Source organism: Orycteropus afer, unplaced genomic scaffold, assembly GCF_000298275.1.
Source record: "Orycteropus afer afer isolate SDZICR_OR568_19922 unplaced genomic scaffold, OryAfe1.0 scaffold00067, whole genome shotgun sequence".
Classification (NCBI taxonomy): Eukaryota; Metazoa; Chordata; class Mammalia; order Tubulidentata; family Orycteropodidae; genus Orycteropus; species Orycteropus afer.
The window spans coordinates 3,955,171-3,978,651 of NW_006921654.1; the positions used below are offsets into that span (position 1 = coordinate 3,955,171).

At 45.0% G+C, this 23,481-nt stretch overlaps 1 protein-coding gene across 1 annotated transcript; it reads left to right on the forward strand.

Moving 5' to 3' along the window:
* Positions 1-230: 230 nt before the first annotated feature.
* CTCF (CCCTC-binding factor) lies at positions 231-17,869 on the forward strand. The gene is made up of 11 exons (XM_042780858.1): positions 231-1,011; positions 1,364-1,534; positions 4,927-5,060; positions 7,042-7,162; positions 7,856-8,005; positions 8,502-8,662; positions 9,318-9,500; positions 9,940-10,075; positions 11,537-11,539; positions 16,373-16,531; positions 17,688-17,869. The coding sequence occupies exons 1-11, from the start codon at positions 231-233 to the stop codon at positions 17,867-17,869; spliced, it is 2,181 nt and encodes a 726-aa protein (XP_042636792.1).
* Positions 17,870-23,481: the final 5,612 nt, after the last annotated feature.

Sequence of the window (23,481 nt, forward strand, 5' to 3'; positions counted from 1 at the left end):
TAGAAACTGAATTAGTTCCAGATTTTTGTGTTTGACAAGACTACTTCATAGGTGGTATTTTGCTCTTTCATCAGGAGGCACATAATATCTCTTGTATCTTTTTGTAATACTAGCAGCCATTGGTGCTTTATTCATTCATCAGGTATCTTTTGATTTTAAAATGTATGTTTTCATCTAGACAGACTACTTGGAATAACAATTTGTCTTCTCCCTTAATAAAGGAAGGGGAGATGGAAGGTGAGGCAGTTGAAGCCATTGTGGAGGAGTCCGAAACTTTCATTAAAGGAAAGGAGAGAAAGACTTACCAGAGACGCCGGGAAGGGGGCCAGGAGGAGGACGCTTGCCACCTACCCCAGAACCAGACGGATGGGGGTGAGGTGGTTCAGGATGTCAACAGTGGTGTACAGATGGTAATGATGGAACAGCTGGACCCCACCCTTCTTCAGATGAAGACTGAAGTAATGGAGGGGACAGTGGCTCCAGAAGCCGAGGCTGCTGTGGACGATACCCAGATCATAACCTTGCAGGTTGTAAATATGGAGGAACAGCCTATAAACATAGGAGAGCTTCAGCTTGTTCAAGTACCTGTTCCCGTAACTGTACCTGTTGCAACCACTTCAGTAGAAGAACTTCAGGGGGCTTATGAGAATGAAGTGTCTAAAGAGGGCCTTGCAGAAAGTGAATCCATGATCTGTCACACCTTACCTTTGCCTGAAGGATTTCAAGTGGTGAAAGTAGGGGCCAATGGAGAGGTGGAGACACTAGAGCAAGGGGAACTTCCGCCTCAGGAAGATCCTAGCTGGCAAAAAGACCCTGACTATCAGCCACCAGCCAAAAAAACAAAGAAAACCAAAAAGAGTAAACTGCGTTACACAGAGGAGGGCAAAGATGTAGATGTGTCTGTCTACGATTTTGAGGAAGAGCAGCAGGAGGGCCTGCTGTCGGAGGTTAACGCCGAGAAGGTGGTTGGTAACATGAAGCCTCCAAAGCCAACGAAAATTAAAAAAAAAGGTAAAATTTGTTTATTCGTTATATTCTCCTAAAACCATTTTGGAGAAAAGCACACAACAAAGTTGTTGTGCAGGCTGTTTTACATTAAAAGGATTTTTTAAAAAGATCCTCATGTAGCTGCTAGTCTTTTTAAAAAGGCTAAAAGAAGTTCTTCCAGATTGTGAGTATTTTCTTAAGGCCTGAAGAGAAAGAAAGAAATTGATTAGTGGCATGACGTAGTTGTGACTTAATATGCCTTAGATTTTGTTTGGTCATAAAGGCTAATGAAAATATTTTGGTAGAAATTTAAGATGGGGATTAATCTTAACACTTTGAAACCCTGCACCAAGTAACTGTTTTATTTTGCATATAGGTGTAAAGAAGACATTCCAGTGTGAACTCTGCAGTTACACGTGTCCACGGCGTTCAAATTTGGATCGTCACATGAAAAGTCACACTGATGAGAGACCACACAAGTGCCATCTATGTGGCAGGGCATTCAGAACAGTCACCCTCCTGAGGAACCACCTTAACACACACACAGGTGCTGGACAGGAGTGTTGGGGGCAGGGGCATGAGTGCTGCCCATCCCCCTGCAGCATACAGCAAAGGTTAAAACTTGGGATAAACTTGGGTTTTAAGTGTCATCCCAGCTGATTCTAGCAGGAAGTTAAAGAAGGAAGATTCTTGCTCTTTTTGTGGTGTTCTCTTTTTTATCCTGATTTTATTTTAAGCCAGTGGTCTTAGCTGTAGGCATACATAAAGAAAATTTATTGAGAAATAATCTCAGTTTTACAGGGATGATGATCCAGAAAATATCTGTGATTGTTAGTTAACCTGTAATGCACCTACTCCCTGCTTACCGACTGCCTCATTACCATACATTTCCCATTTATGACAATAGTAAAGAACGAATCTACTTAAATCGCCTTAAAAGCCAAGTAAAAATCCATGTATTTTGAGTAAGAGAGTGTCTCCCTCCTGAACCCCAAGTCTTTGATCCCTCCCAACCCACCTTTCTCCCTAGTCTTGGATATAAATAAAGTTAAAAGAAGGGAAAAAAAATCCAGACGCTGGGGCCTCAGGTCATTAACCTTTACGCTTACTCCACAGCCTCATCTGAGTCCTGGCTAGGCCCAGGGCTCCCCCTCTGTCTGGGCAGAGCTGTGGGTTCAGGCCACAAGTCTATGAGAAAGCAGAGGGGCACAGATAGGGTACTATCTTTGCCGTAGACTCTGAGATCTGCCATTTGTATGCTTAGGGGCAGTGGTGCTAGATACATCAGCATTTCCATGGAGAGCAAGAACTCACTCGGCAGTGTGGGCCCCAGTGGGGCAGTTCCCTTCCTGGCTGCATGTCCTTACTCAATCAGCTCTCCCTATGGTTTGAAGTGGCATAAGCCAACTAACCCACTGCCCAGAGTACAAATACAGAAGTCACGACACAGAGGCAGCAAGCTGGAGAGGGACAGCGGCTGTCAGAGAGGGAGCAACCCCACAGGGCCACCTCTGAAATGGCTCCTGGAGCCAGAGAACAGTTTGGTTCCTGAAGTTCTGCATAGCACTGATTTTCACATAATGGCCCAGTCTTTGGAACCTAACTATGTCGACAAGTGAAGAGTGGGTGTTTTTCCTGAAGACAATATCATTATGTTGTGAGCATTTTAAACAATAACAAAAAGTGACTACAAAAATTTCCTGGCAGTAAATGCCAGGTACTGTGAGGAAGAATATTAGAGGTGAAATCCCACCTTTGTAAAAACCACGGCATTTTCTGTTTCTGTTTGTTTCACCTCCGGGAAGATACGTAATTCAGTCTCAGAATGGAAAGTTTAAGGCATTGGTAAATAATTCCTTCTAGCAATTCAAATATCTTTTCATTCAAGCTTTATACACACTTTAAATGTGCTATTCAGATCCTCTCATTAGCTTCACGTTAGCTGTGGCCAAGTCTCAGGAGCCCACTAAAGTGGAGGGGCTCTGCACTGGCGCTCTCTTTCGGCTCTCTTCTGGGCTCTTTGTGTTTTCAGTTTGGCACTTGCCTGCAGATGCTGCTAACAGCTTGCTTTCTCCTGGTTTTTCACGCAGGAGAGCTTTCCTCTATCAGATTCTCTACCTCTTCTTAGGTGATGACTGTTTTTGATTTGATGTGCTGGCTGTCAGATGAACGTGATTGAATGGATGTTGTCCTTATAAGCAGCACACTATGTAGTGTACTCTTTGCTAATGTAACTTGGTCACTTTCCAACGTCTTCCTAGTTCTACTTGACAATGTGGTTTATTTACTAGTGTGAAGACATTACAACAGGGGCACACAACTCGGTGAGATCAGCTGGTCACCATAGACTTGCCAAGATGGGAGTGCCTTGATATAGACACGCATGTAGGTCCTCAGCTTTAAAAATGGGAAGCTACCCAGCGCTGATTGGGCAGGACTGATTCACACTAACTGAAGTCTCCAGAGTCAGATGCATATACTAGAGCATCATTTTATAGTAAGAAATATGCTGTCTTTGTTTTCTAGATGCAGTTGTATTATTGCAGTCTGGGGGTTGCCCTTACCATAGCCATTGAAAGGTGGTGTGGTGAACATGGACTTTGAGTGGAGGGTCACAGGTGGTCATATTGTGCAACCTGATGAAAATCCCTGCTCCACAGGGGTGTCCACCTCTTTCCTAATTGCTAAGGCCTGTGTCTACCAGAGTCGGGGCTGTTTCTCCCTTGCGCAGTACTAGGTAAATATAGGCAATCCCTGCTTTTCAGCTTACCTTGTCCTGACAGAAATGGACACTGTTTTCCTGCTCTTGATAATTCTTTTTGATAATTTACTTAACCTACTAGTATCACCAGATTTTTCACAGGCAAAAATCTAGTCCTTTGCTCCTTCATCCTCAGTGGTGCTAAAGAGCAAGTTGAATAAACAAAGGAATATTCCTTGGGATTTCTTAGTTACTGTTATATTCCAAGGGAGCTCTGGTGGTGCTGTGGTTAAAAGCATTGGGCTCCTAACCAAAAGGTTGGTGTTTTGAACCCACCAGCTGCTCCATGGGAGAAAGATGAGACAATTTGCTTCCGTAAAGATAACAGCCTTGGAAACCCCATGGGGTAGTTCTGCTCTGTCCTATAAGTTTGCTGTGAGTCAGAATATTTTTGTGTTTAAAAAGAAAGAAAACATTTCATAATGCTTCAGAATATGGGCACTATATATGTAGTTAACTCTGTTAATCCTGTGACCTAGACTTGATAAGACATCACAGTGTGAAGGTGGTTTACAAGAGTTGTAATAGAAGGATGTTGTGTTAACTTTGTTGTTGTTGAAGCTACACAGACCATTTGTAACTTCAGTAACATTGATGATACTTTTCAAGTTGGGCAGTTATTCTCATCCTCCGTTTCTTAGTTGTTCCTCCTCCATTACCGTAAACTCACTGCCCCCTAAGTTTCCTAGCTAATCTTTCAAATTGCTCTGTCAGTTTGATCCCATGCAGATAGTTCTTAAAAGAGCACAATACACAAGGCAGACTTTCTTTACTAGTTAAGTTTAACTATTGTTTGGTTTAAAGAGAGTTCCAGGGGATATTTTTGTTTTGTTTCTATTGACTTTTAATCCATAGTAACTAGAATATTCCCAAAATATTTTTTATAAGATACATACAAAGTACAAAAAGGATTTTGTATTTAAATTTGAATCCAGATTCAAATGAGTACTAGTGAGAAACTAAGCATTTGGCTCACTCACATTTCTAATATTCTGGAGTTGGGGTTGTGAAGGGTGTCTGAGCTATCTCATGGATTTTGGAGCCAGTCTCAAACTGGTACAAAGTTGGTGAGGTGACCAAGGCCCAACCTCCAGCAGCAATTGCATGTCACACATTGAACGCTGTGTCAGTAACTGTGCCCTTGATCTTGTTCTTCCTCTTCTGCCCACCTTCTCTAGGTACTCGTCCTCACAAGTGCCCAGACTGTGACATGGCCTTTGTGACCAGCGGAGAATTGGTGCGGCATCGTCGTTACAAACACACCCATGAAAAGCCATTTAAGTGTTCCATGTGCGATTATGCCAGTGTAGAAGTGAGTGTTTGGCTCCTGGTTGACACCTCCTTTAAGTAGCCCATGATTCCAGTATGAAGGTATTAACTACCCAAAGTGACTTAAGATGATGTAGAAAGTCTTAGTAGATTGACAATCCTTGCCCCTCCCCAACAACAACAACAAAATGAGTATAAAACCTTTTTTAAAAAAAAGAACCCTAGTTCCACAAGGTATTATAGGCAAGTTCTACCAAACTTCAAAGAAACAAATACCTACATGGTTTAAACTGTGCCCAGGGCATGTACAGGTGGAAAGGTTATCAACTTTATTCCTGGACGCTACCCTGTCACCAAAACTGGGTAAGGATACCACCAAAAAGATCTAGAGTGCAAGGATAGTTCAACATTAGGAAATTACTGATGTATACTACATGGAGAAATTAAAGACCGTATCAGTTACACAAGTAACTGAAAAAACCTAGAAAATTCAATATTCATTACTGTTTAAACTTTTGGCAAGTTAATTAAGAGTAGAAGAAAATTTCCATAATATACTAAAGCATATATCCCAGAAACCTATCATGGTGAACCCATCCTAATACACTCTGAACCATGTCAAGTATTCCCATAAAACAAGGACCAAGACAAGATCAATGATTCTCACTTATTTCAACATAGTACTGAAAACCCTAGCCAATAGAATAAAATAGAAAGACAAAACTAACATTTCTTAAATAATACATACTTGCTAACCTAGAAAATCCGAAAGTACCAATTGAAAACCTTAGAGTAGTCAGTTCAGATGAGTGGCTAGGTACAAGATAAACTATCCAGGAATCAATCATTTTACTATATACTAGCAATAGTGGGAAGCTGGGAAGTGGTTCAATTCAAACAGCAACAAAATGACCCAGATAAATTGGACAAAAAAAATCTGATGTCTGTATGAAGAAAACTTCACAAACTTTTCCCAGGGACACCAATGAAAAGACATTACAAGTTAATTTTAAATTCAACTGGAATAAATATGACTATAGTACATTAGAACAGATACTGAAACAGGAACAGACAAACTACTCATTGGAACAAAATAGATTCTGGTGCACCTAAGAATTTAAAATATAATAAAGGAGGCAGATCTGGAAGTGAAAAGGATTATTTAATAATGCTGTTGGGACGATTGTAACCACTTAAGAGTATGAGAATTTACTATGTGACACAAGTACAGGACTTAGTATTTTTGCACACTTTTAAAACTTCAGATCAAATGCTAGTGAGTGCTCAGAGCACTTCTTAGAGCCAGAGTTGAAATTCACTGTGCTCGGGAGAGGAAGTGATTCGAGGCACAGTGGATGATGGGGAAGATAGATGCAAGAGTCTTGAAGCCTTGCTTGTCTAGCAAGTGCCAGTGATAAGAAGAGACGGTGAAGAGTATTAAAATACATGCTTATTAACTCATGTCCAGAATTTGGGAGAAAGCTGAGCTGTCAATAGGCAATGAATTATTTTAAATCTATTACAGGAAATTTCAAAAACACATAGAAGTAGTGGAAATGGTGTAATATGGTCCATGTACCTATCACCCAGCTTAACCCATTATTAATAATGACCATGTTAATTCATCTGTACCCTGCCCAGGAGCTCTGGGGGCATAATGCCTAAGGCATTTGACAGCTAACCAGAAGGTTGGCTGTTCAAAATCACCAGCCACTCCTTGGAAGGAAGATTAGCCAATCTGCTTCTGTAGAGATACCACCTCAGAAACCCAGGAGGATTGCTATGAGTCGGAACCGACTCGATGGTAGTGACTCTTTTTGGTTTTTTTTTTTTAAATACCCCTATCCAGTTACCCTTTGGATTATGATACAGATTTGAGGAATGAAGGTTGCAAATAATCAGGAGGAAGCAGTATTATGTTAGGATTTTTGTGTACCTGAAGTTCAGTGCCCAAAAGCTAATCCTTTGTGCCCATCCAGCACTTATGTTACAGTTGGTGTTAACAAATTGCTTTCATGTTTCAGGTCAGCAAATTAAAACGTCACATACGCTCTCATACTGGAGAGCGTCCGTTCCAGTGCAGTTTGTGCAGTTACGCCAGCAGGGATACATACAAGCTGAAAAGGCACATGAGAACCCATTCAGGTAGGACTTCTTCCCTAGTGCGCTGCTTTCCAGGGGATCCCAAGGGACCATAAGAACCATCACACACGCCCATTGTTTACCTGACCCAAAGCCTGTCAGGAAAGTTGTATGTGATCCTCTAGCATCATTCTGAATTCATTCTTCTGAATATGTATTACAGAGTGATTTGTTATTCAACTTGAGTTTTTTTATACAAATAGAAGAAATAAAACGAAATTAAGATCTAGAGCTTTTACTTTTAGAAGTTGGTAGATTACCTAACCCAGTTCCATCAGTTTTCCTAAGCATTATCTTTTTCTACCAAAAAAAAAAAAATGTTGCTTATCCTGCCATCCCATCAACTCTCCCGCAAAGGTAGACGTTGTTACAAGAACTAAATGTGAAGGACTCTATAACAGGGCTGGGCTGAACACAAGTGGTATCTACTAGACCTTGTGTCTGTGGAAGAAGCTAGTCCTCTTTGCCACCGGTGCATGTTAACATGTTGCTTTCACGTTTCAGGTCACCAAATTAAAACGGAGAAATTTTTTTAAGAAACTTTAGGACTTGATGACTATTTCTGGAGATAGGCAGAAATTGGGCACTGGCCTTGGCCTCTGGAGTACCACCTGAGGATGCTCTGGGGCTTAGCATATCTGCCCCTGAATTACTCTCCATTTCATTACATTTGTTCATTTTGTATTTCCTTTTAAGGGGAAAAACCTTATGAATGTTACATTTGTCATGCTCGGTTTACCCAGAGTGGTACCATGAAGATGCACATTTTACAGAAGCACACAGAAAATGTGGCCAAATTTCACTGTCCCCACTGTGACACAGTCATAGCCCGAAAAAGTGATTTGGGTAAGTAAATTAACTGGTGACACTCTGAGAAAATACAAGGACTGTAAATTACTTTACTCTCTGACTCTTTAAATTTTGTGTGTATAAATGGCCTGTTAATAAATGCTGTTGTTGCTATTATTTTCTTTCTTCTTTCTCTTGCTACAGTTAGGCCTTAGTTATCTCATCAAAGTCATCCCTGACACCCACCTTCCTCTTTCTTACTCTGCTTTCATCACTAGATCATGTTAAATTAACTTCCTCCACTCTTCATCTCTTCTTCCCCTTCTTGCCATGGCCATGGCCATTGCCTTAATTCAGACAACCATCTTCTCTCACCTTCCTGTTTCACCCATCTTAGCTGGTCTCCAACATCTGTTGTCGTTGTTTTTTAATTGATTTTCTGTATAGCAGCCAGAGTAAGTTTTTTCAAGAAACAGAAGAGAATGTATTACTAAAACTGAAATGGGCTTGTTTGTATTCTCACAAGTTACACTAGACTTTCTTTTGCTTTCAGGTGTCCACTTGCGAAAGCAGCATTCCTATATTGAACAAGGCAAGAAATGCCGCTACTGCGATGCCGTGTTTCATGAACGCTATGCCCTCATCCAGCATCAGAAGTCACACAAGAACGAGAAGCGCTTCAAGTGTGACCAGTGTGATTACGCTTGTAGACAGGTAGGGACCTGCATCACTAGAAAGCACTCATTGCCCCAAGATGTCAGGGTTTATCAAAAGGCTTTTATGTATAGTGCCGATGGTGGCTTTTTCTTTGTCTCTTTTTTAGTTAAAAATATTGATTTTAATGCCACTTTTTTCCAGCATTTTTTCATGGGTACAATTTAGTGACATCGATTACATCATATGCAACCATCACCAAGAATCATTATCAAGTTTTCAATGCTGTGTGTCTTTAAAAGATAATCTTTTTGAACTGGTTTATGAGAAACATCACCAAAATGAAAAATCAAAAGTCATGCTGCACATTTGTATCATCCCAGTCTCCAGCTGGTATTTTATTTAGTCACAGCTTACTTCTTGCTTAGTGTAACCTACCAGCTGCTTTCTCAGAGTCGTGTGGCAGTTACGGCCAGGACTAGAGGGGGAAAGAGTCTTCTCAGGGGGCATGAGACTTGGGGCAGGAGCTAGAGAAACGGCCTCGAGGGGTGAGCAGTTTCCTTTGCACCAGATCTATGGCTGCACTAGCGTTTACTCCAGTAAGAGGCCTTTGTCTTGATAGCAGTGCTGGGGGAAAGAGCCTTGTGTACATGGCGGCAGCTGGGTCACAGCCCGTGCCCGGGCCCTGACCCCCGCACCCCTGGCCCTGTTTCAGGAGCGGCACATGATCATGCACAAGCGCACTCACACCGGAGAAAAGCCTTACGCCTGCAGCCACTGCGACAAGACCTTCCGCCAGAAACAGCTCCTCGACATGCACTTCAAACGCTATCACGACCCCAACTTTGTCCCTGCGGCCTTCGTCTGTTCCAAGTGTGGGAAAACATTTACCCGACGGGTAAGGTCCAAACTCATTGCTCTGCGATGGTTGTTAATGATGCATTCTTGATCCCCAGTGCTAGGCAGGGCAGTTTCTTCCACTGAGGTTATAAGCATGGAGATGTTCTCTCTTCCAGAAAGGGCAGTCCCCAGCCTGTAATGCCATCTAGAGTTTTCTGTCCTTACATGAACGTCTCCATCAATATGGAACTCATTTACTGAAGTAATTTCCTTAAAAGGCTTGAAAATCTGCATGGACAGGGAGTTGGTCTCATCCTGTCCTATATCCTCTTGTCTGTCTGTAGGCTGCTGACCCTCAGAGGACACAACCTCCTCTTCTGAGGGGTTCTCGCACTCGCACACTCACTCTGTTTCTCACTAAAATAGAACTTTTGATTTTCACATCTTGATGTTAGCTTTTTGAGTAATACAAAAGAGGGTTTTGTTCGTTTTGTTAGAATACCATGGCAAGACACGCTGATAACTGTGCTGGTCCAGATGGTGTGGAAGGGGAAAATGGAGGAGACACGAAGAAGGGTAAACGTGGAAGAAAAAGAAAAATGCGTTCTAAAAAAGAGGACTCTTCTGACAGTGGTAAGTGGCCTGTTTCTTGATTTGGTTACACTTGAGGCAGAATTTGGTACGCAGTTTCCAGTATGTTCATGTGTGACTGTGTGCGTGTGTCAACAGCGGCAGTCTACTCCTGAGGTTCATTGCCTTGTTTTCTCTTCATATTACTCTCATATGTACTATAAAACCAAAACCAAGCTCACTGCTGTCGAGTCAGTTCCGGTTCATGGCGACCCCTCCTTGGGTTTCTGAGGCAGTATATGGAAGTAGATTGCCCATTCTTCCTTCTGAGGAGTGGCTGGTGGTTTTGAACTACCAGCCTTCTGGTTAGTAGTCAGATGCCTTAGGCACTGTGCCACCAGAGCTATGTTCAGTTAAATCCAGAACAGAACTAATCTCCTCACTCAGTAGCATGCATGAAATGAGTGGTTTTATCACACACAAGTGAAATTTTGCTGAAGATCATTCAAAAATGGATGCAGCGGTACGTGACAGGGAACTGCCAGAAATACAAGCCAGATTCAGAAGAGGATGTGGAATGAAGGATATCATTGCTGATTTCAGCTGGACCTTGGCTAAAAGCAGAGAATACCAGAAGAATGTTTGTTTATCTCTTTTATTGACTGTGTAAAAGCATTCAACTGTGATCATAACAAATTATGAATAACATTATGAAGAACAGGAGTTCCAGAACACTCATGAGGAACCTGTACGTAGACCAAGAGACAAGTTGTTCAAACAGAACAAGGGGGTACTGCGTGGTTTAAAATAGGAAAGGTGTATATTTTGGTTGTATCCATTCACCATACTTACTCAATCTATATGCTGAGCAAAGAATCCGAAAAGCTGGACTGTATGAAGAAGAATGGCATCAGGATTGAGGAAGACTTGTTAACAACCTGCAATATATAGGTAACGGCCTTGCTTGGTGAAGGCAAAGAGAGCTTGATGAAGATCAAAGACGACAGCCTTCAATATGGATTACTCCTCAACGTGAAGAAAACAAAAACCCTCACAACTGGACCAGCGAGTGGTATCATGATAAATGGAGAAAAGATTGAAGTTGTCGAGGTTTTCAATTTACTTGGTCCTGTGGAAACAGCAGTCAGGAAATCAAATGATGTATTGCATTGGGCATGTTTGCTACAAAATAACCTCTTTTAAGGTGTTAGAAAGCAAAAGTGTCACTTTGAGGACTGAGGTGCACCTGACACAAACCGTGATATTTTTATTTGCCTCATACTCATGCAACAGCTGGACGATGAATAAGGAAGACCAAAGAAAAATTGATGAATCTCAGTTATGGTGTTGGCAAAGAATATTGAATATACCACAGATTGCCTGAAGAATGAACAAATCTGTCTTGGAAGTACAGCCAGAACGCTCCTTAGAAACTTAAGATGTTGGGACTTAAGTCTCACTTACTTTGGACATATTATCAGTAGGGCCCAGTGCCTGGAGAAGGACATCATCTTTGGTAACTAGAGGGTCAGCAAAAAAAAAAAAGAAGACAGACCCTTAACAAGATGGGTTGACATAATGGCTGCAGCAGTGGACTCAAACATAGCAAGGATTGTGAGGAGGGCGCAAGGCAGTCCGAGTTTCATTCTGTTGTGTGTTGTGCGTAGGGGTGTTATGAGTTGGAACCAACTTGACAGCACCTAACAACAACAAAGACCAATAGAATGTCTCCTGTATTTTCCTAACTTACAAATTCAGGAAGTTGGTGTAGATTTGAGCAGTGACTAATGGACGTGAAAATGGTTGCTTAAGCATCTTGACCAGCTTCTGGCTTAACCGCCTGCTGTGGATTGAATTGTGTCCCCAGAAGATAACGTATCGTAAATCCTAACCTCTGTGCCTGTGGTGTAGTGGTGTAGTGCCTAAGGCATTTGACTGCTAACCAGAAGTCTAGAGGTTCAAGCCCACCAGCCACTCCTCAGAAGGAAGACTAGGCAGTGTACTTCCTTAGAGATACTGGCTCAGAAACCCAAGGAAGGGTTGCTATGAGTCACATCAACTTGATGGCAGTGAGTGTGGTTGGGTTTATTTTATGCTTGTGGTTATAGTCCCATTAGGAAATGGGTTGTTTTTGTTTTGTTAATGAGTAAGGATTGATAAAGGGTGTTTCTGGAGTCAGTCTCTTCTGAGATGTGAGAGAAGGCAAGCACAAGGAGATTGCTTAGGAGCAGAAGGTCAGAAGAGACGAGGACAAGGACGTTCCTCCAGAGCCAGCGGGGGGGGCGGGGGGAGCCTTCCACTGGAGCTGGTGCCCTGAAGTCCAACTCCTGCCCTTCTAACCTATGACAAAATAGACTTCTGTTTGTTAAAGCCGTCTACTTGTGGTATTTCTGTCATAACAGCATGTGATAACTAAGACACTGCCTTCCTTGAAGGCATTCCTCTCCATTTCTAATTAAAAACCTCACCTGTGTTCCTACTATTGATGTTGTTGAGGGCATTTTTTGTCTTTCTACTCATGGAATCCAGGCATGGCCAAACAAGCAGGAGGGTTGGGATTCTATGATAGAAAACCTGGGCTGCGGCCCCTGGTGCAAAGGCACATCTGTGATGAGAAATTTTAAATTTTTGTGCAAAAAGAATGTAGAGGGATTTTGTTTTTTGGAATGTGCTTTCCCTGAAGTACCATCAGACTGGAGAGACGATAGCTGATTTATGACTTCATGACGTGTTAACCATGATGCGTCATTTTGTCTTCAGCACTGCTGGTCAGTAAAATAGTGGGCAGGGAAATGAGACTTTTGCAAAAGGAATGTTTTAAGGAATTTCATACTAGTTTTATTGTACTCAGGAAGGCATTCTGTGTTTAATAAGGGTTCCTTTTGTTGTTGTTTTATATTTATTTTGGGAGACTATTAATCCAGCAAGCGTAAGAATAATTTACTTTTTGCTGCCTTTTTTAATGAAAAATCTGTTTTAAGCAGTATTTCTTCAGTCGCTGGGTTTTGCATGTTTGTTTATTGTTGTTGGGTGCTGTTGAGTTGTTGCCAGCTTATGGCCACCCCACATGTGCAGAGTAGAGGTGTGTGCCTCCTTACCTGTCAGCCTGCTTAATATTTGTAAGAGTGCACCGCTCTTTACTGAGCATCCCTTTGCTTGACTAAGAAGTTACTGCCGAGGACTGTTGGAATATCAGAAGGCCACAGGTAGCTGCGGTCATCTGCAGGTGAGCTTGACCGTGAAGATCCCTGGAGCTGCTCTTAGTTACTGTAGACTGTTCCGCGCCCTTCTTTCTCGTGGTACTGCCATTTTACTCCCGTGGCGCATCCCCCAGTGATACCAGCTGCAGTCCCTACTACCCTACTTCCCCAGGGGCATCTTGAGGTTGGAGGAGAGATTATCAATGGTTCCTGACAGATTTCTATCATTTTTCTTTTGACCTTCTACACTGCTGGTTAGTGGAACACAGAGTTTTGTTCTGGGCACGTACCTAGTGTTACTCTAACCCTCCTGGGAAAATGGAAGTCCATCTGCACTTTTCATCTCTTTGCTGGCAAGAGCCACATAGTCCTGTTGGTCCTGTCCCAGAAATTCTGCCTGTTAGCTTTCTGCAGAGATTGACCAGCAGAGTGCTTGCACTCTTGAGGCTTTTTGCCAGTAAGCCTTTGACCCTATTCACCTTTTCTCTTTGTATGCTATTTACCCCAGTTCTGACTGAATTTGTTTAGTTTTCTAGGCATTGGACCAGCTTTGGCAATAGGGGGCTTGAATAAGTTCAGTAGGGAAGCATCTTGTTCTTGACACACTGCCACAGACCGGTTTGCTCCTCACAGTTTCACTGAGAGCTGCAGTCACTTGACAAGCAGGGCATTCTGTCCTGAAGATCGTGCATTTGTCTACAGACGGCTGAATTTAAACACTCAGTTCCAGAGAACGAGAATGTTCGTACACCTGTGCTTCCTGGAGACAGGCAGGCCTTGTACACTTTGTGCCACAGTAATTGAGAGGGAGCTGTTACAGATTGAATTATGTCCCCAAAAAATCATGTGTCATAAATCCTAACGCTAAATCTGTAGTCATAATCCCATTCGGGAAGGGGTTGTCTTATGTTAGTAAGACAGGATTAGTGTAGGATGTTCTTGAGGCAGTCTCTCTGAAAATAAAAAAGAGATTAAACAACAGCAGAGATGGGGGAAGTGAGACGCCAGGCCACAGGAAGATCACTGCCCAGGAGCCGAAGCTCAGGGAGGCGAGGGCCTTCCTCCAGAGCCAGCAGAGTCCTTCCCCGAGAGCCGGCACCCTGCGTTCAGGCTTCTGGCCTCCCAGACTGGGAGGAAATACATCGTCTGTTTGTGAAAGCCACTCATGTCCCTGATAGCCCCACTGGACAACCGAGACGGGTGTGACACGCACTCTGGCTGCCTGCCGACGTGGGCAGCACAGTGAGCCCCCAGCTCACGCCGGAGGTTTAAATCCTGCCTGCTCTGGCTCAGCTACAAATGACTTTGTTTCGTTTCTCTCTCTCTCTCTCACTCACTGTGGAATGAGAGTGAAGCCTCTTACATAAAGCAAGGAGAGAAACTGGGGAATGGAGAATGTGTCCACCATGATACACGACAACAAGAAAAGCTGCTTTCGTGTGTGTTGAGTTACTGCAGTGACGCCAGCTCAGTCCTTCAGATCCAGATCATGTGAGGAATGTGGGAGGGCTTTACCCGGACCCGGGGAAACTGAGCCTCATCGTCCTTCGCCCGTCACACTGCTATCTGCTATCGGAGATCTGGGCTTTGAGGACACAGCACCTGGCTCTGGGCAGTGTTTTTTCTGCAATAGTTCCCTCTACTTTTATGCACCTTTTAAATGTAAAAACTTGGCCTTTAAAACACTTTAGTACCTGAGATAATCTTTAAACCTTAAACCAAAAATATGCCCTGGAGTCTTAACTAGTGAAAGAAAACTCGCTGTCTTCAGCATTCTGATCTTTCTTAAGAGTTATCTGTGTGGGATTAACCGCAACTGTGAAGATTAGATAGGAAACTAGTGGGCATTGAGTTTATATTGGCAGGGGAGGAACAGCTTGGGAAAGGAGGGCAGGAATGGTTGCACAACTCAAAGAATGGGGTCGCCGCCACTGACTGGGACATGCAGAAACTTGAATTGGTGTGTGTTTTGCTGTGTGTTCTCAACAATAAAATAAAAGTTTTCAAAATACCAAAAACTTACTAATAACAGTCCCATAAGAACTCGTGGTGCTTGCCCTAGTAACTAGGCCCTCACAGAACATCAGGAACTCCTGTCCTGCCCCAGCAAGTTCACATCCACTCACACCCCTTCTGCCCCCATGGCGATGAGCAGGACCATGTCTTCCAGGCCCTGTCTCAGGTGCAGTGTTCTAATTATCCTCGTGTAGTAGTTTGCTTTATTTCCACCTGGAACACTCATTTGTGATTTTGGTACATAAGGGTATGTTCTGGTTATCTAGTATCTCTCTGACAGAAATATACCACAAATGGGATGGCTTAAACAAATAGGAGCTTTAGGAGCTTATTCTTACAATTGGGAGGCTTTAAGTCCAAGTTCAAAGTGCCAGGCTCTAGGGGCTAGGTGAAAGCCCCTCAGCCTTGGACTTCACCTCTGCCTCCATCTCCCGGCCCACTGAAGCTAGAGGCTTTCTGCCAAGCCCAAGGTTGACAAGTAAAATGGCGCCGTCCCAATATTACCAAACCACCCAGCAGGCCATTAATTTACGTCCATTGTAAGACCCCAGGTCAGCAGAGCATGGCAGGCTGCTGAACAGCGACACAGCTACATGCAGGGTCCAAGCGTGCCATAAGCTAGAGACCATTCCCAAAGCTGTTTCTTATATATAGGAAGTAGTCCACATACCCAAAGGCAGCTACTCAGCTGCTCACAGTAGATTCCACCATGGAGTTGATTACCAGTCTCATCATGGGGAATACTACATCCAGCTGCCCAGCCACTCACCCAGGCCCAGCCAAGTTGACACACAAACAGAATTACCACAGGGTACAAGGTGGAGTTGCCTCTAAGAATTTGAAACCCAGTACTCGAGTCTGAAGCAGAAAGAAAAAAGTAACATCCAATGACATAATCCACTTACGTAAAGTGTGAATGATAGCGTTCAAGTTCATGTGCTTGATTCTGTCCCGGGACCAGTTTACTATATTGATGCTGGTAGAGAAAGTTCCAGCATAAAGCATTGTTTAAGTGGACTTTTGCTTAATAAAGAAAATAAATATGTAACTAGACGCAAGAGTGTGTGATTATTTGTGGCTTCTTTTTCCCTTCCACCACCCTTCTCCTGACCCCACCACCTGCTGCTCGTGGTTTCCTGCGAAGAAAACGCTGAGCCAGACCTGGACGACAACGAGGATGAGGATGAGCCCGCTGTGGAAATCGAGCCAGAGCCAGAGCCGCAGCCCGTGGCCCCGCCACCGCCCGCCAAGAAGCGGAGAGGACGGCCTCCCGGCAGAACCAACCAGCCCAAACAGAGCCAGCGTGAGTTGCTTGTCTCCCTTAGAGCTTGGGAGGGTGGCACCGTCTGCCAGTGTGTGGGGGACAGGCAGGTTCTTGTTCTTTGGGAGGACGGAAAACAGACCCTGAGAACAAGGCAGGTTATGTCGGGAACAGGCTCTCAGAAGGCAGTCATTCGGACTTTTTAATGGGGAACATCTGAGTCCATGTCTAGAGCCTATGACATCTCAGAAAGGAAGAGTCCACAGAGGAAGGGAGCTTCTGCTCTACAAGAGGGTGCTATTAACTGGGTGGGGCCTGCAAAACCATGCAGTCACACCCAGCTGGCAGAACTGACATGGTAATGAACGTGAAGGAGCTGAAGTGGAAAGGATGGAGAGAGGAAGTAGGTTCTGTGCTGAGAACGTCCCTCAGGCGTGTGGATTCAGGCAGTGGCCACCTGATGTACGGGAAGTCCCCTCACACCACCACACCACATATGAACGGTAGACGGCATCCTCATGCCGAACAGTCCTCAGTACGAGGGACTCAGTTCTCCTCTGTCTCGATCCCCTTCTGAAGGCTGGTGACTTAGTTTAAGTCACTGTGGTGGGCTTTTTTTTTTTTTTAATACAAAGAATCTTTTTATCCCATGCTCTCCCTGAATCCCTACATAAATGTCATAAAAGGGAACTTAACTGTAGACCCTGAGAGTCAGCCTTTCTCGTTTCACCTGCACATACTTGGAACGATAAAACCAGTGGGAGGACCCAGGTGAGAGCTTCGGAATTTAAGGATGTCTGTCTCCTTGCTGTAAGTGGAGAACCATCTATAAAGTAAACTGACATCAAACACTGTGAACGTTCTTCGTTGTGTGCGGTTTGTCTGCCCGTCTGCAGTTTGCCCGCCGCTCACATGATGGTGAAGCTCAGATTTGTGACACACTAAAGCTAGAGATTTCCATATGTAACTTCCATATGTTGAGGATAACATCAACATTTTGTTCTTGGGAGTTTCTGGCATTATTGAGGCTTTATGTATAGCCACACTTAGGCCTGTACATCTTTATTTTTCTGATTTGCTCTCCCTGCTAAGGCTTTTCTAGATTGCTGACATCCCAGTCAACTCCCACCAGTCTAAAGAGACCTCTAGTCTTGGCTTTAACGTAGCATTTGTTTCATTCATTCTCTTTTTTTGCCAGCAACAGCCATCATTCAGGTGGAAGACCAGAATACAGGTGCAATTGAGAACATTATAGTGGAAGTCAAAAAAGAGCCAGATGCCGAGGCTGCCGAGGGCGAGGAGGAGCCCCAGCCCGCTGCCACGGACGCCCCCAACGGAGACCTCACGCCCGAGATGATTCTCAGCATGATGGACCGGTGATGGCGGCGCCGCGCTCAGCTCCAGGACTGCTCGGGGCTGTGTTTAAACGGCCTGCATCTTAATTTCTCTCCCTTCTTTCTTCTTTTGACTTTGGGAAAAAGCATCATTTTACACCATTTTACCAAACATACTGAGAACTAAAACTTCAAGAATGATGTTAGGAAAATGTGATTTCACTAGGACTTGCTGTTTGATGTTAGCAATCATGGAATGTTCTGAGTCCCTGAGGGTTTACTGTGACGTGCTGAGGACAGTGGTGGTGCCTGACTAGTTTCCTCAGCTGGAAACAGAGACATCGTACCCTCCCTTTTGCTACGGTAAACCACTCCAGAATGGCCACCGGGTTTCCCAGAGTTCTATGGTCTTCTTCCCAGGAGAGTTTTTAATTGTAAATGCAAACTTGGGAAGGACTTAGACTTTTAAACTGTTTTTGCTTTGCTTTTCCCTGACTCCCTTTGCTGGGAGTCAGCTGCACACCAGTAGTATGGCATGCTACGACCGGTTTCTGCCCTCAAAGCTTTGCCTCTTTCTTGGCAAAGTTTCTGGTATGGTCAAGCTTGTAAATAACTTTTTTTACATTTTAATCTTTTCCATTAATTAAGAAGTGCAGTGTAAGAAAACCCAGCAATTTAATTACTTGCAAATTAAGTGACCACAGACTCTGTAGTGTGTAAATGTCGACAAAGAATTGGATTACAATCATGTAGCAGAACAGCACCCAGACTGCTGCCCGCTTGTGACGGACACCCACGTGGAAGATTGTGATTTCCAGCCCGTGGAGCCAGCATTTGAACCTTGTACAATTAGCTTTCAGTTATGATTTCCCATCTACATTTTCTTTGCTCTGTTTGTAGCTGAATTTGAGTTTTGTAACTCCTCTGTTCAAGCAGAAGGGTGATTATGAGTGGGTCACAGCAGCCCTTCAAAAGCTGGGCCACAAAATTTCACTAGGTCAGTAATTTAAACTTTGGATCTTCAAAAATAAAATAATAATAATTGAAACCAACTAAAGTGATTCTTGCACATGAACTGTCACGCGCTGAGATGGGTTTTTAGAGTGCCACCAGCGCAGCCGTCTTGCTGATTTCAAACCCTTTTTTCTTCTGTGTATTGCTTTTAAGAGCCATCAGTTAGCTATCAGACTCTAGGTTGATGCATTTTGTACTTAGCTGTACTGTGTGATATTTTTCATTATTTTAGGACGCCAACATGAGACCTGTAATAAAATATGTAATGGGTTGAAAGCTGGGGAGGAGAATCTACTGCTGTACAGCTAATAAATCATAATGGATTAACAAGTGCTCCGAACCCTCCGTCTTGTGTGATTCCTGCCTGGTGGGGGGCTGGGTCCTCCCGGAGGGGCACCACATTCTACCAGGTGGAGCCATGCAGGCCTCCTGGCCCTTCAGAGGCAAGCTGTGTTCCCCAGACGCCACTTCCTCTCTGGCAGAAGGGAGGAGGCGAGCTTGGCAGATGACAGGATGTTGAGTGCATCGTGCTGCGAGTGGAACTCCTTGAAAGTGTAATAGAGAGGTGAGTGGGTGGGCAGCGGCCAGCACCACAGTCCACCTTAGGAGCAATCCCAGCTACTCACCAGGGGGAAGGAGCTTCCTGTACTGTCCAGGCAGGTAGAGGGCTCCGGAAAACATGTAAACCAGAACTTTGGAACCCGGGACTGGGCAGTTAGCTAGCTCATTGAATGAGTGGTGTGGCCGCAGGCTGTTAGAGCTCATGCTTCTGGTCCACAGCCTAACCCCCAACCGGGCCAGTGCTTCTTACCAGAGTTGGTCCAGGAGGCTTGTACCTTAAAATGCTAAGTTTGTACTTACTGTAATAGAAAATCTCCTTGCAGAACAGTGAAGCATATATATTTTCTTAACAGTTTCTGATTACAACATTCAAATTGAAAGTTTGGAAATGGATTTGTTTTGGTTGGAGAGGGAAAAAGAAAAGTGACATTCTGATGGTGTTAAGAGTCAAAAGGGGGTCCCATAGTATAGCCCAACAATGTCCTCTGTGGACTCCAAAATAAAACTAGTGGCAGTGCCATCAAGTCGATTTCAACTCCTGGTGACCCCATGTGACAGAAGAATTGCCCCAGAGGGTTTGCTAAACTGTAATCGAGAGCAGATTGCCGGGTCTTCTTCAGTGCTGGTGAGTTCAAGCCACCCCCCTTTGAGCTGGAAGCCACAGGTTAACCAGTGGACCACCAGAGCTCCTTCAGCCACTACCATTCCATGCAAAAGAGTGTGGTGGGGAGTTTCCCTAACCTGGGCAGCGCCCTCTTCAGTGTTGGACTATAATCCATTTCCTTTTCACATGGGTCACCCTGTCCCTGCTGCCCAGCGCAACCAGCTGTCATGCTGTCATGCTTCTGGTCGTGTGTGTGAGAAAAATGTACACAGCTAAGGATACCATTTCAACGGTTTATACAATTTAGGGACGTTGATTACATCCTTTATTTTGGTGAATTTTGACAATGGTTATATATAATAAAACGTATCTGGGCAACAGTCTTCACAGGTGCAGCTCAGTGCCGTTAATGTTCATCTCAGTAAACTATCACCCTTATCCATCCCCAAATCTTTACATCACCCTTAACTATCCTTTGAAAACCATCAGAGGTGAACTCTGCCCTGAGAGGTAGCACCTGGCCCACCCTGGAGGTAGGGCCCATCCCCATCCTGTTACTCAGCTGGCAGTTTTATTCCTCCCTCTTCATGAGCTTTTAGCATTTCCTGAGCACCCACGGAGTGCCACACTGTCCAGAACACAGATGAGCTTGTACAAGCTGAAGGCCTATTCCTCCCTGAGTCACTGTTGCCTGTAGGAACTGAGGCCATGTGTTCACTTGGGCTTTGCTATCAGTTGTCATGTTCTGTCACTACTGTCCTGACCACCAGCAGTTACAGGAAAATGTGGCCAGCCCCACAGCCCTGCCCTGATATTCTCGGCAGCCCCTGGTGGCCCCAAGTGTGGGAGCACTCACTGGACCCATCCCAGCCAGTGTTGCTGCTAGCCTGAGAGCCCACTCTTGGGGAGCAGCTTCTTGGAGCCCTTTGGCAGTCATTCCCACTTGTAGTTCTCTCAGCCTTGTCATTCTAAACAGAAAAGTCCCCACATGGTGGGCTTTCTATAGTTCTGTTTTGGAGTCTCAGGATTGCCATGGTAGACCTGGCAAATACGATTGTACACCGAGTGCTAGGCACTGTTGTGAGCACTTCTTTTATTAAGCATTTAGTCCTTATAGCAACACTTAGAGGTAAGTTACTAGCTCCTGTTTACAGAAAACTAGAGGCCCAGAGAGGTTAAGTAACTTGTTCAGTGTCAAACAGCTGGTAGGAGGTAGAGGTAGTATTTAAATAAGCAGAATACCTTTAGAACCTGTTATTTTTGGCCACTTTGACATACTATAACTTAGGTAAGACTTACTGAGTTCTCACCCCACAAGCAGTCTGGGGATTCTATGTTGTCTTAAAAGCAGTCTTAGACTTTAATCCTAATTCTCCTTTCAAACAAGAAGGCAGAGTAGGGCCTCCTCTTGCTTTGTATGAACTTACAGCACCTTCTCCACCTGAGTCTTCACCTGTCAGCCCTTAGCTATCACACTGTGTTCCTGTTGCTTAACTAGAGGACACTTGCCCCAAGCGGCTACTAATCAGGTTCTACTTTCCACCAGGTCCCAGCCTTTGGGAAATCTCAGCAAGTGAGAAATGAGATTTTTTTTTTTTTTTTTTTTTTGAGGGGGAGGGTGGAGGTCAGCTGACTAGAGGATGCTGTTGTTCCCACTGTCTCCAAGTGCCAAGGAACGGTGGCTAGAGATAGAGAAGAAGCTGAGGAATCACTGCCTTGTACCTCTTACCTGCTCTCTGGGTTGCACCTGCCTGTGTTATGGACAGAAGACTGCTCCTTGTCTCGTAAGTAGAGTGTGATTAGATTGTAATGGAAGAACGATATTCCTGAGAACCCTCTAGAATCTAGGTCCTTGGTCTTTCATAGTGCAGCATGTGTCTCTTCATACCACAGATGGTTAAGAGGTTGACGACTAACAAGAAGGTTGGTTCAAATCCATCGAGAGGCACCTGGGGTGAAAGGCCTGGTGACCTACTTCTGAAAGGTCACAGCCATCAAAAACAACTGAGTGGGGTTCCACTCAGAAACACATGGGGTCATCATGAGTCAGAATCCACGGGATTGCAGAAACTGGTTTTATGCTGCTGGCTGACAAGCCCCTTCTCCTGTGACCTTTTGACCCCTCCATGCCCTGGAGAGCCTTGACTAGAGGATGGTTCCTCCTCCCAACTCACTATCCCCTGAGATACCTGGCTTTTGTTCATGAGTCACTGTGGTGGTTATATTTTTGTGTCAACTTGGCTAGGCCTGGTTGAGTGCCTGGGCAGCTGTGATAGTTATTCCCCATGATGAGACTGGCAATCAACTCCATGGTGGGATCTATCACAAGCAGCTGAGTAGCTGCCTTAGGGAATGTGGTCTGCTTCCTGTATTTAAGCAGAAGCCTTTGGATTGGTCTTTAGTCTAGGGCACGCTTGAGCCCTCCATATAGCCATGTTGTTGTTCAGCAGCCTGCTAGCTCTGCCAACCTTGGGACTTACAATGGACTTAAGTTAATGGCCTGTGGTGTGGTTTGATAACATCGGGACTGTGCCTTTTTACTTGTCAACCTCGGGGTTTCACAGCCTCAGCAACCAGCAGCTGTCTGAATGAAGAAACGCCTCTAGCTCCAGTGGGCCGGGAGTAGGAGGCAGAGCTGGACCCTCAGGTTGAGTGGCTTTCACCCAGCCCCTAGAGCCTGGCGCTTCAAACTTGGACTTAAAGCCTCTCAATTGTAAGAATAAACTCCTCTTTGGTAAGGCCGTCCCATTTGTGGTATGTATTCTTGTCAGAGTGGCACTAGATAACCAGAACAGTCACCTTCCCTGATCCCCTTGGCTTTCAGGCCCTTAGCCCAAGGCAGGCCCCCTGAAGATCCTCGCTACTCAAAGCCAAAGACTCTCTGCTGCAGAGAAGGGCTTCTGGACCCACTCAACGTTTTCACTCACTTTCGAAAGTTCGTGGATTCCTGACACCTCAGTTTCGGAGCAACAGGATAGTACCCCCAGGTGTTTGGAATGCTGAGACTCGACACCCCTGAGCGAACATCCCGCTGTCCGGCCCCTGGTTCACCTTCCCAGTCAGGGCTTGAAGGAGTTAGTCTCAGGGATCCCCGGGCGGGCAGCGTCGCCTGGTGCTCACGGCAGGGACTGCGCTGCGCGGTAAGGTAGGGGGCTAGACACGGCGAGGGGCGTGCAACACACGCGCTCCTCTTGGCCACACTAATCCCCACCACCCCCGTAGCTGCCCTCATGGAGAAGCTCCTCCGCGACGGGGCACAGGCAGGCGGCTGGGGTTCTGTTCCCCTCTCATACCTTCGTACCCGGGCGGGGTGGAGCCGGGCCGGGGGCGGCCTGGCAGGAAGCCGCGCGCACCTTCCGCTGCTGGAGGAGCGGGTGGCTGCAGAGCGGGCCGGCCCCGCGCTTCCTGTGTGCGCGCCTGCCCGCTGCTGTTTCCCGCCGGAGCTCGTCGGGCCACCCCGGCCACCCTGGCCGGGCCCC

Bases quoted from the DNA above. Each gene is read 5' to 3' on its own strand.
- CTCF (XM_042780858.1), top strand. From the start codon at position 231: ATGGAAGGTGAGGCAGTTGAAGCCATTGTGGAGGAGTCCGAAACTTTC. The intron at 5,061-7,041 runs GTGAGTGTTTGG...TTCATGTTTCAG, and splicing joins GCGATTATGCCAGTGTAGAA to GTCAGCAAATTAAAACGTCA. The intron at 8,006-8,501 runs GTAAGTAAATTA...TTTTGCTTTCAG, and splicing joins AGCCCGAAAAAGTGATTTGG to GTGTCCACTTGCGAAAGCAG.